We start from the raw sequence: 12,459 nt of genomic DNA, 5'->3' as shown, positions 1-12,459 counted from the left end.
ATTTGACAATTGGTAATTGTGGATTGCAGAGAGACACCTTCAGGAGTAAAAAGGAATAATTGCAACTTGGTCTTTGTTTGAACTTTACAGATAAAAACCGTGAGAACATTTGGGGGAGGATTTCTTTGTCTGCAAGCAGCTCATCTTTGTGGGGGGGGAAGTTTCAACACAAATGATGCCTAGTGCTTGAACAATTAACTGAAAAGGGCATTATAAACACAGCACAGACAAACTGATAGGTTGCATTCGTGAAAGATTTCAGAGCATCACTAACTTTTACAAATTCACTCTCCTTTTCAAATATTGCTAGATATGACACTTTTTGGCTCTTACGCCTTTAATATACAAAGCTGCTTTTGATGGGAAGAGTCAGATCAAGAGATTCATGAAGACACTTTAACTTTTGCATCCAGCTCTTAGATGACAATCTTTCATTAATTGACAGTGGGAAAAAATGTTATGCCTAGAATTGGCCTGATGCCTGTTACAGGTATAATCAAGTTTGTGTACGTATGTGCGTATGTCAGTTTGGACTCCTGACAACAGCCTGGATAATTCTCTGCAATTTTCTTGGTGAGGTTTTTTTGGAAATGATTTGCCGTTGCTTGCTTCCTAGGACTGAGAATGAGTGACTGATCCAAAGTCACCCAGCTGGCTTTGTACCTATGACAAGACTCAAACTCATGGTCTCTGGATTTCTAGCATGTTGCATTAAACACTACACCAAACTGTCTCTCTATAATAGCGTTTAGAGCCACAAAATTGTTTACCTCATGATGATAAATTTACCCTTAAATTTGAAGAGTGAGCAGAAGGAACAGCTTCTTTGGCTTCTTTTCAGTGTTTCTAACACTTCAGTGTGTTGTTGAGTTTCTTTTGCAATTTCACTGCTGTCCACCTCTCATTGCTGCTCTTTTTTTTCCCTCACGCTTGTCAATTGAATTCACGTATCTGTGCTTTTTATATTCTGTTTTGTCTTTGTCTATCTCCTCCATATCTCACTTTACAGAACCTTCACCAGCTCAAACAGATTCACACTTTGAGGCAGATGAATGAGCAACTGCTGGCCGAAAACAGGGCTTTGACCCGGGTGGTAGCCAGGCTCTCGCAGTCCGCTGAGCCCCCAGAGTCAGAAGAGCTATAGCAGCTCCCCTTCCAGTTGATCTCACCTCTCCTTCCATTCTTCCAGGCAGGTCTTTGCTCTTATTATCTGTTCGAGCTATCTGCTACTCATTCTGCTTTCTTCCTAAACGTGTTTAATAACGAGGATGCCACACCAATAGCAATATGCCATTGAATAATTTCCTTTTCAAGTGCTCTTCCCTCAAGGTATAGTCCTTATTTTGGAGATATCATTCCTGATTTGTACAGTTGCTCCTTTTCAAGGTATGCATTTTCTGCATGTGAATTTCATATCGAAGAACAACCTCCAATATAATTAAATTTTTTATTTTGGCTTTACTTTGCCTTTTAAAGACAGTGCTGAATAAAGTGTGAATGAAAGAAGTAGAACGAATGATCAGAGTACAGGTGTCTGGTTGTCCCAAGTGGTATAGTAGATTAACACAGTATGGTAGAATAATGTACTTCTGAAAATATACATTAAAAAACTTTATAAACTAGCAATTTGTAAATGATCTGAGTTGGAATATATGGAGCAATTTAAAATTTGCCATGCACTGAATCATTATAGTATATCACACAGACCTTGACTTATGAGTATTTGTTTAACAATAGTTTGAAATTATGATGGCACTCAAAAACGTGATTTACAATCATGTAATCACAATTTGGGTGCTTGGCATCTGGCTCACATTTACAACCCTGCAGTGAGCTGTGATCACATAATTGTGATTTGCTACGTTCTCAGCTGGCTTCCAACAAGTAAAGTCAACTGGATTTGCTTAACAACTGTGTGTTTCACTTGACTGGGTTAAAAATGGTCATAAAATTGGGTTTGGTTATATAATGGCTCAATGTCTGCATCACTTATTGTCCAAAATTCCAGTCCCAACTGTGTGTGTAGGTCCAGTACTACCTGTATTATACTACATATTGTGAGCTACTAGTAAGACAATAAAGCTATATTGAAACCACAGTTTGTAATTCAGTGTAGAAGTACTATAGGTTGAATTCTGAACACAAGTCTAGTGTAGTATTCCTATTTTTGCCACCAATTATGCTTAATATTTTTCATATTTTATATATTAATTTGAGATATAAGAACCAGTACTAAGTTACTCAATTTTTTCATTAATATTTCGTAAGCATCTAGAATGTGACATTTCAATAATGCTATGATACAGTAGAGCTACATCTTTCAGATTAACCTCTTCTCATTAATCTCTATGCCAGAGAACACAGCTAATAATGCATTTAAGACTCTAGACCAGTCAGCTGCTGTTCAAGGGGCAGCTGGTCAGGAGAGTATTCCCACAAATATATCTTGTAGACCAGTTGTGTCACAAGACTACTACAGTACAGTCTAGGTGGATTACCCTTGAAGAGCATTCAGAACTAATGTAGAATTCATTAGCACATGCAATATTGGGTGTCATAGTACACCCAACTGACAAGGCTACATGAGTTACATTGATTCCTGGTAGGCTTCCAAGTGCAGTTCAAGGTTCTGGTGGTCACTTCTAAAGCCCTGAACAGCATGAGGCTAGGTTATTTGCAGAACCCAATGGTTTCTACTGATCTCACTGGATAATAGAGTGAGCATGCTCTGAGTCTCATTTCTAAAGCAGTGACTCTTGATGGCTCCTATGAAATGTGCTTTCTCTGTCATAATACCTGTCTTATGGAACAGCCTCCCCTGAGATATAGACAGCACTGGCCCTGGTAACCATCCAGAAGGCCATGAAAACCTCCTTTACTCCCATCCCAGGGCATTGAGTTTAAGATGTTAATGGAACCTTAGCACAGGTATGACCATATTTGATATATCAATAGTGAGATTTTTAAGGGCCTCAATCAAGTTTTTTCTGTAATGGATTTGTACATTTTGGATGATGTTTTTATTTCTCTTCACTGCCCAGAATTCCTTTGTTAGATGAGCAGTTATATAAATGTGTTCAAAGAATAAATTATGTCTTCTAATTCTTTTGGTTCCAAGCAAATTCTGAAGATCATTGGCTTGATCTTGAAAATCCAGTGTTTTCTTTCATACCGTCTTGTCTCAGATCTAGACTTTTCAGTTTTAAAATAAAAATGATTGCACTTGGTGTTTATAAAATTCGTGGTACTTATAAAGTCACCTTGTATCTGTCCTTAATTAATCATAGATGCCATTAAATCAGGTTCAACTCCTAATGTTTGCATGGATGAACACTCTATTTTGACTTATCTCTAGCAATAGTTGGAAACTGCATTCACTCCAAAATGGAAGTTGGATGGATAGAATCTATATGATGATACCTGGGATAACTTTGATCCTTTGCGTATCCAAGAGCAAAGTTCTTGATTATCTAAGAATGGGCAGAGTTCTCTGTGATCTAAGCTCTGCTACATGTGGATTGGATCCTTACTACCTTGCTAATGAATATCACTGGAGGGGGAGGGACTGAATTGGATTCAGAGTGTAGTCAGTGCTTCTTTGAGGGAAGAGTAGCTCTGACAGAGACATCAGTTTTCCCATTCTTCAAGAAGCCAGTCTGAATCCAACAGAAATGGATAACTGCCATCCTGTCCTCAAAATCTCCTTTTTTGGGAAGAATATTGAAAAAGTGCCAGGACTAAAATTTGTCCTTGTCCTCCTAAATTTCTCAATGTTTGTTAACCACAGCATATGTAGATTACCTTAGAGTTCTAAGAGTTGGAGGTGGCGGATTACTCCAGTCTTAGTGTGCATGTCCAATAAGCCAAAAGTTGAACCCTCAAATATTCCCTTATATGAGTACTATGAGGCCTCAGGGCTTTCCCTTATCCTATTTAGTATTTTCATGAAGGTGTTGGAAGATTCCATGCACCCATTAAAATTGAAATTAGTATGTTGATAACGTCTAGTTGTATAACTTTACTCATCACTGCTTTTAAAGCCTTAAATGGCCAGAGAGCACCTATCAAGGATCTCCATCTGCATGATGAGAGGAGCATGATGAGAGGAGGCTTGGTGGAAAGCATTCTCTGTGAGGGTTCCACCCTATGGAACAGCCCATTTCTTGGGGCTAGTATGAGCCTGTGCTAATGGCCTCTATAGTTAGTAAAGAAATGATTCTTCCAGAATACCTTTAGCGTTGTGGGGGCATTGATAATAAAATTAGTGTGTATGCATAAACATATTGTACAGTATATGAATGCATATGTGTTTGTACAGTATGTGTGATATGTATGTATGTATGTATATGTATATGTATACATAAGTAATTTGCATAAGTAAAATAACACATAGCTGTTCCAAGAATTTTCTCAAATTTCTTAAAATCCAGTCATTCACTTTATCTGTAGCCTTCCCTTTCTTAAACTTTTGTCAACCTTGTAAAGCCTCTCCCTGCCCCCAGCCCATCCATTTGAATCAGATGCTCAAACTATGATGATTAAGGAAATGGTCAATCTTTGTCTGATCCCAGATTGACTATTTTTTTTGCAGTCCATGGTAAACTTCTTCAAAATATATAAATGAAAGGATCCCCAGTATTTTTCTGAATCTCCCACTTTCACAGCTATACCTATCTATAGCATGTATAGTAATCTCACTGTTTAGCTCAGAGTTGAACCACAGATCTTGATAGAAGCCCTTCCTTGATTTAAAAAAAAATTATGTACAAATAAGAAAATCTATATATTATTTTTCTAACCCACTATTGTGAAGTCAGCCTTGATAGAAATAGTCTCACCAGTGCTGGATTCCTTTAAAGTGAGGAGATTCTATTAGTTTGTCATTCAGGGTTTTTTGAGTTTCTCACCCCCTGTAGAGAAAAGAATTCAGGAATGATTTAAGGGAAAAGCAGGAATTAAATGCATTTTCAAAAATATTTTTGATTTGTTTGATGGATTAAATTGGATCCCTTTCCTTCATCATGCCTTGCCAATTCAATTCAAAATATTGCCTCTCCTTTTTATGAGTAACCCTTTAAGGATTGCATAATTTTAACATGCTTGCTTGACTGAGAAAATAACTTATACGTATTTTTTATCCTATCATATGGCAATAGAAAAATATATTGAGTTATTACTAGCCAATTGTGTATTTCTATTGGCAAGAGATGCTAAATAAATTTGTGTTTGTGGCTCCATCTTAAGTAGATAACAAATATTTCACTTCACTGATAAATGATCCCCTTTCTTTTGGGATCAGCTGTCAAAAGTGTTTCAGTACTCCTCATCTTATCAAGCACTCTCATTTCTTTCAACAGAAGCCTGTCTATAAGAATTCTTGGGAGCTGAATGGAGGCATATAGAAAGTATGCCTCCTTCGTTAAATATGTGCACAAGATGTCGTATTTTGTAAACTATTAAGAATCCAAATCTCTGGCCCAAAATAGCTTACTCTTGAATGTCCTTGCGTAAGAATCACTTGGCATTTCTTAAGCACATTTTACTAATATCACTTTTTTCATAGTCCAAATTGTTAATCAACTAAAATGACATTTTACATTTCAAAAATGAAGAAAATTTAACTCACACAAGTTCTTGTGGAACACACAAGAAATTGAAAGCCATTGAAAACTGACAAAAGTCATTAAAAACTGGCAGAATTTTACTAAAAACATTTTCCACAAAGAAGTTCATGCCATTTTCTTCTCTTCGGGTATGTGAAATATGAATTTCAATAATCGAAATAATAAAGCCTAGTTTTTGAGCAACTTATCATTACTATTCTGGTATGTTTGTACTCTATAATATGTAACAGAAGATCTACCAAAACCAGATTCTTCGATCCATAACTGATTTGTTACACAAAAATGCGATATACATATTTGCTCTAAAATGTTTAAAGTTGGTCAATTTCCTTTCAAAATTGAAAAAAATAGACTATTCTTTTTCCAAATGTAATTAAGTTTGTTATTAAGATTAAAACTGGATGTTATAAAAAGGATAGAGGTTTCTTAGTTATCTTATTTTGAGAGGTAAGTCTGAAGAGAGGTGCCCATAGTATTTTCTGCCTTATGTATCAAAGTAACTTGATTAATTTGGAGTATATTATGCCTTGTTATGGCTGAGAGCAAGGCATCATTTGTTGCTCTGTATCAGCCAGTGAAATCATTTGGGTCAATACATAATTTTCTGTTCTGCATATATCTGGGATGATTTCCCTCTTCTGTTTTAGGAAGGTAAAATGCTCTTACGTTGAGTAGGGAGAGTTGGTCATATGCTAAGCAAAAGCCATTTATAGGAATACAGATTACTACTGTATACATTACTCTTTTTTTCCCCCTCTCCCCACTTTGCCTCCCCCATCCCCACCCAGTGGCTGGAATGTTCTGGGACAGTCAGCACAGAAATGTTTTGATGCCCTATCTTGTCTTTGAAACAGGTTTTGACAGAGCTGAAGTCAGACAATCAGCGGCTGAAAGATGAGAATGGAGCACTCATCCGAGTCATCAGTAAACTCTCAAAGTAGCATATTGAACAAAGGATGGGCAGAAAGAGGAGATTTCTGTGCACAAGCTGCCAACCCTGCCACCGACTTCCGATCTTCCAGTTGAAAGAACTGCTGGCAATTTAGCCATGGACCAGTTGGCAACACACACAGCTCCTTGCACTTGCTGGGCATTTTTATTTTGCACAGTGCTTACCCCACCCCTTTCTTCTAAAAGCATGCCTCACCACAAGTTTATTATTTTTACAATATTGAAGTAATTTATTCAAAGGGACAAAGAGTGATTGGCACTGTCTGAACTACTCAAACCATCTGCTGTAAACCCAATATGCATCCAACCTTAATCTGATGTAAAGAAGTATCTACTGTAACAAGTGTTATAGAAGTGACTATAGTGTCGATTGAACATGTCTTAAGATACTGTCATGGAATAGGAATAGGGAATGAAATGGAATTACTCTTCCTTCTGGAATTTGGGAGTCTGCAGACTGTGAAAAACTTGTTGGTTTATTTCTTTGGGAGTCTCATAATGGTGTCTTGCCTTGGAAACCATATTCTACATATTTCTCAGTACTTGACTGATTTATTTAATGTTAGATTTGAAATCAGTTTAATATTGGGGCCCAATAATTGTTTTCTCCTTTCCATCTTTCCTCAAGATGCTTCCTACTGGGTTTTCTTTTTCATGGTTGCTTTCTCTAGGACTGTTTAATAGATTACACCTTATAACTGTCACATTCATTAGCATTCTTTTTTTTTCAAGAATTCTGACGGAAGGACATCCAACAGCAAAAATTGCTTAGGGTGGATTTCCACTTGTATAAAATATCCATGCAGGATGTATCTCTGCACAAGATATCAGCGTATCTTTTTATAAGCAAAATGATTCATTTACCAGTGAAGTAATAACATTGCATAAAAATCAGGGCAAATAAGTTGGATTTAAGATAATGTTCATTAGGTGCAAAGTTGAAAACAAGTGTTTTCAGAGTTTAAAGTGGAAGAAGGCTGGTGGCTAGAGGTGCTTTAGTCCTGTGCAAAATGCTGTCTCAAGTCTTGGTGGAAAACCTTGATAAAAATTATACTACTAATATTTGAGAAGTTTAATGCAATGTTTCATTTGCACAGTTGTAAACATAAATGCACTTGTCTTTAATATCAATAGTAAGATCAGTAGCACTCACACTCTGGTTTCTGGTCATGCTGGAAATGAATGCATTAACTTTTATAGATTCTCAGAATACTAGCGGCTTCAGAGACTGTGCTTCTCTGGTTATAACGATGAGATTTCACTTGAAGCACTTGATATATTTTTACAAATCCTGACCACTTTTCTTTTCTTTCTTCCTTTATATTCCAAAGCATGATGTCACATTTTAAAGCTATACTTTTTGGTCTGGATTTAGTCAGTTTTCACAACTGATTAGAGCAGAGTCTTTGGGATTTAAGAAAAGCAGCTTATACATAGATACAAGTGAGCAGTAGTACTTCAGACCTTTTTGCCATCATTGCTCAATGGTGAACACAATATGGCTTTTTAAAATCTATTGTGGACTACTATAACAAAGAGGTGACTGATCTTTTCTCTTTCATCTTTTTGCTCAGTATTCTCATGTATTCCTCTTGCTTTTACTGGCTACAAAGAAATGCAGAATTCTGTCAAGAGCCAGGAGTTGCCACCTATGAACTGACTAATTCAGATATTGGTTGTCTGATGTAGTGATCAGTGCATTCACAATACTTAGAGTAGAGGTCTTCAAACTTGACAGCTTTAAGACTTGTGGACTTCAACTCCCAGAACTCTCCAGCCACAAGTCTTAAAGGTGCCAAGTTTGGGGACCCCTGACTTAGAGCTTTCTAATTTAGCTCTGAGGTTCTCAGTAGTCCTTTGGTTTCCTCTGTCCCCCTTTTTGGGAACTTTGGATATTGTCCAGATTTCAAGGTATATCTAATTATATGTGAAAGTTAAATACATTTTGTCATTGTAATGAATTTTATTCATGATATTGCCTTTCCACTGCCTAACTCATTTCAGCCCCATAGAGGATTGTAGAGAGATATGAACAAAAGATTTTTAGTTGGTCCTGTCAAACTCTACCATAAACAGTCATGGAAATGAAAAAAAGAATCATTCTGTAAGAGTTCCTGCATAGTACTATTGCTATATTATGCCTGGAATATAGTAACTTAAACCAACCTTAGTTTTAATATCCAAAAATCTAAGGACAAATATAAATAAGGCCTACTATGAAGAATTGTGTCCTATCTAGTCAAGAGTTGGAATTAGATCAAATTGAATTTTGCCTAGAATTGCCTGATCTGATTAATCATGAAACAATCCAATATGCTCACCATATTTATTTTTATTTTTTTGCGGGTGTGGGGGGCAATCGGGTGAAAACAGATTATTCCTTAGGATGTCATTAAGGTGAATGGCAACAATCAACATCTTAACATTTTAGGCCTAAAATATTTTTCTTATAGGATTTCAAACCATCTTCAAACTGTTAAATGAACCCATTTTTATCCTGAGGCAAAGAAAATCTTAGTCCAGTTTTAAAAGCTGAAATATGAACGAGATTTGTTCCTTCTCTCAAAAAATGATGAAAGGAAAATCTTGAATGGGAGTTACTTATTTCAACAATATAACTACCAATTCAAGAACTAGTATATGTTTTAATATCTTATTTTAAAATTTTCATTTGAAACCAGGAAGTATTTTCAAGAAACTTCCTGATTTAATGAAGGGCTGAATGTGTAGATAGGCAAAAGGCATATTCATGTTTAAATCAAATTATTTTAAAGTTTTTTATATGATCAAGTAAACTAGCCTGAAGAATTCAGGACTCCTTGTTTTTAAAGGATATCAAGAACAAAAATATTACTCCTCTCACTGGTTATTGCTCTGACCCAATTAAGTTTAGATTTAGATTAATGTTCTGTTTTAATTGTTCAGGCAGCTCAAATGTTCTCTCCATAAGCTGCAAATGATAGAGGAGAATGTTGAAAGTTTAGCCTGTGACATGAAAGCTTTCAAGCTTGTGGATGATAGAAATTTTTATTTAAAATGGCAAATGAATGGTTCTGTTTTGGTTCTTGTTCCTGAAAGCAGTCACCAATGAATTTTTCCATCTCTTTAAGATTTTAAAAATCCTTGTGCAAGTGCTTTAAGAAGCATAAGAAGAAGCACAATTTTATTTCTTGCAAATGGGGAAGTTCAGTGGGATTTGTCTAGTAAGAATTAAATTTCATATGAAACTAGAGGTACTACATGTTAAAAGAACTAAGTATAGGAAAACAAACATAAATAGGGAAGAAAGTCTTTATAGCCATTTAGTGATAGATTGGTTTACGAGAAGGCTCTCTTCCTATGGATAAGCTGCTCATAGAACACAAAAGGATGAGGGAAAGACGGGTACGTAGGTGCAAGAGCAAGTATATATGAGTACATTTGAATTTTAAAAAGTTTGTTTAGTATTTATTTGTTTCTGTCCATATTGCTTTACTGTTAATGGAAACAATTCATGGATGAAATCTGGATGATCAGGGAGCATTAGATGAATCTAACTTGATCATTTTCCAATGCATATGCACTTGATTTTTACTATTGGAAGCTAGTGCAGAATCATTGATATATCACTTTCTTCTTTTCCCTTAAGGGATGTTTATATTAATAATTACCATTTAAAACACTTATTCCCATGGAATAATTCAAAGTATAAGGCTAATCATGTTGCTGTTTGCTGATAAAGCATTAAAAATAAATTAAATACAATCCCTGGGCTATCACTGATATATAAAGATTAAGGTTTGATATTTCTTAGGACAAAAATGAGATACCTGCGGCCCTTCAAATGTTCCTGAAATCTCAGCATCCCTCACCATTTAACATGATGGTTGAGACTTCTGTAGTTCAATAATTTCAGGAGCCTTCACTTCCCCCATTCCTGCTTTAGACTAAAGTTAACATTTGTCCCTAACTGAATGATATAAATGTAAAGAAAAATGTAAAGTATATATCCCTTCTGGGACTTTTAAACAATTCCCCAGCCATAAAAATATTTTGTTATTGGGAAGAGCAAAATGTAGTCCTTTGCCCCCATTTAAACCTGATCCATTGGGTCATCAAGTTCTCCTTTCAAATTACTAGGATGCTTTTCGAAAAGTAACCAAAACCTTCCCCAAATTGTGAAGAGTTTGAGGAAGAGTGCCCCAGTGTGCAGTACATCAGGAAGCTTTCCACAGTGTATATACAGATGTGTCTCAACACATCCCTCTCAATTATTCTAGTGCTTACCAGAACCTAAAAATGAACTTGTTTTGACAGGATTTTTCGCAAGCAAATTGAATGTCCTGTCACAAAGAATGTACTTCGTCCTTGTCCACTCTAATATATGCATTTTTATGAAGTCCCTCAGCTTTGGTACAACAGGCTTCGTTTTCCCCATCTTTGACCTTCCAGCTCCACTCAGCCTGCTGCCATATTAGCTGACCTGGGAGAGAAGCTTCTGACTTAGGGATATTAAAAATGGGAAGCAGAAGGTCTGTATCTCAAAGGCAACTATAATATCTTTGTTTCAAGCTTTCAGTTTCCCAGGGCTTTTTCTTTGAATGGTGTGTTTGATCACATTTATTCTGTGTTTGAAATCTTTTTGTGTGATTCTACTAGAGGCAGCATGTTCCAAGAAGAGTTTGTTTTTGTTTTTTTTTATCAAGATTACTTCTGAGCAAACTTACTGATAAATTCATCCATTCCCCAAGATTTCTTTATTTCTTGGGGCAAGTTGAACTCTGGGTGAATATAACTTTGTAGGTTCTTGAACCAACAGAAAGGTTAAAATCCGCTGTGTTATCTTTCCACTCCTGACTCTTTAGTATATAATATTGAGGAAAGTCAAAATCCCTTACTGTAAAAGCTATTCCTGAAAAAAGAACAGCATCCTACTGTTGGCTCATTAACTTCCCACATGCAAATATTCAAAGTGTTATCTGTTTTTAAAAAACCTTTTACAGCTCTTTGTAAATAACTAATTGGAGAAAAGACTGGCTTGTGTGTGAAGGAAGAGAATGTATTTTTATGCAACTTTTTTTGAGTGGCCTTCCAAATTTTGAGATGAATGCTTTTGTTTTCCTGATTGTTACATAGTATTCTAAGTATTATATGTTTGAAAGTTTGGGAATAATATTCACATCTATAATGCTTGTAAACACAACAGTATTTATAAATGAATAAAACAAATGCTTTAACACTGTCCTAATGTTTTAACTAATGAAAGCGTGTTTTCCTGCAGTTGACTTATTTCCTTAATGATTTTCTCTTTTGATTCAAGTTTCCTCACCACGTCATATATTAGTACTGCATTTGTTTGACTCTTAAGAAATAATGCCTAACATCATAGTGCTAAGCATAATCAGATGTAAAAATGAAACCGCGGTATTGAGAATTTGAACAATGTGGTGAATCAAGTTAGACGAGGAATTCTGATAAGGAAGTTAAGCTTGTACAGAAGGATTTCATATTGTGGTAAAATACTTCGAACATTCTGCCATGCTGTTTAAAATGACTTTCTGAGATACAGGATCTGTTTGCCCATTTCCCCCTGAAGTGACAAATAATAAATAAAACTATCTGCCTACAACTTGGTTCAATATGCAAATAGGGAATTTCAGACTCCGGGTCTCAGTATAGAGGCACTAATCTGTGGAGTTCTTGGTGTTCTCTGAGCTTGGTTGTTTTCTTGCAGATGTATCATTACTCAACTAGGCAACCTCGTCAGTGCTAGAAGGGAATGGGCCTTGCTTTATGTTTATGTACAAGTGATTTTCCCTGTCAGTGTTGGTGAGAATACTGATTAGTGTACTTGGGAGAGGCACTAATCTATCAATGAACTTTTAAATACAGAACCTTGATAGAC

At 35.9% G+C, this 12,459-nt stretch overlaps 1 protein-coding gene across 30 annotated transcripts in view; it reads left to right on the top strand.

Moving 5' to 3' along the window:
- PPP1R12B (protein phosphatase 1 regulatory subunit 12B) overlaps nt 1–12,459 on the top strand; it is a 139,835-nt gene that overhangs the window by 96,971 nt on the left and 30,405 nt on the right. For 15 of the 30 annotated variants that reach the window (XM_087889306.1, XM_034414216.3, XM_087889303.1 and 12 more), the window contains 2 exons: nt 1,010–1,189; nt 6,479–6,933. The exons of 2 other annotated variants lie outside the window; for them this stretch is intronic. In XM_087889306.1, the coding sequence (XP_087745432.1) occupies nt 1,010–1,144 (135 nt within the window). In that variant the 3' untranslated portion in view covers nt 1,145–1,189; nt 6,479–6,933. Of the gene's footprint in view, nt 1–1,009; nt 1,190–6,478; nt 11,799–12,459 lie in introns of those variants that run through there. 13 more of the 30 variants (XM_087889308.1, XM_087889309.1, XM_087889307.1 and 10 more) reach the window with 1 other exon arrangement.

The sequence above is a fragment of the Pantherophis guttatus genome, chromosome 3, assembly GCF_059756535.1.
Source record: "Pantherophis guttatus breed Tessera chromosome 3, ASM5975653v1, whole genome shotgun sequence".
NCBI classification, from domain to species: domain Eukaryota; kingdom Metazoa; phylum Chordata; class Lepidosauria; order Squamata; family Colubridae; genus Pantherophis; species Pantherophis guttatus.
Note: the sequence above shows the minus strand (reverse complement) of the source record. Positions and strands in the feature narration are given on the sequence as shown.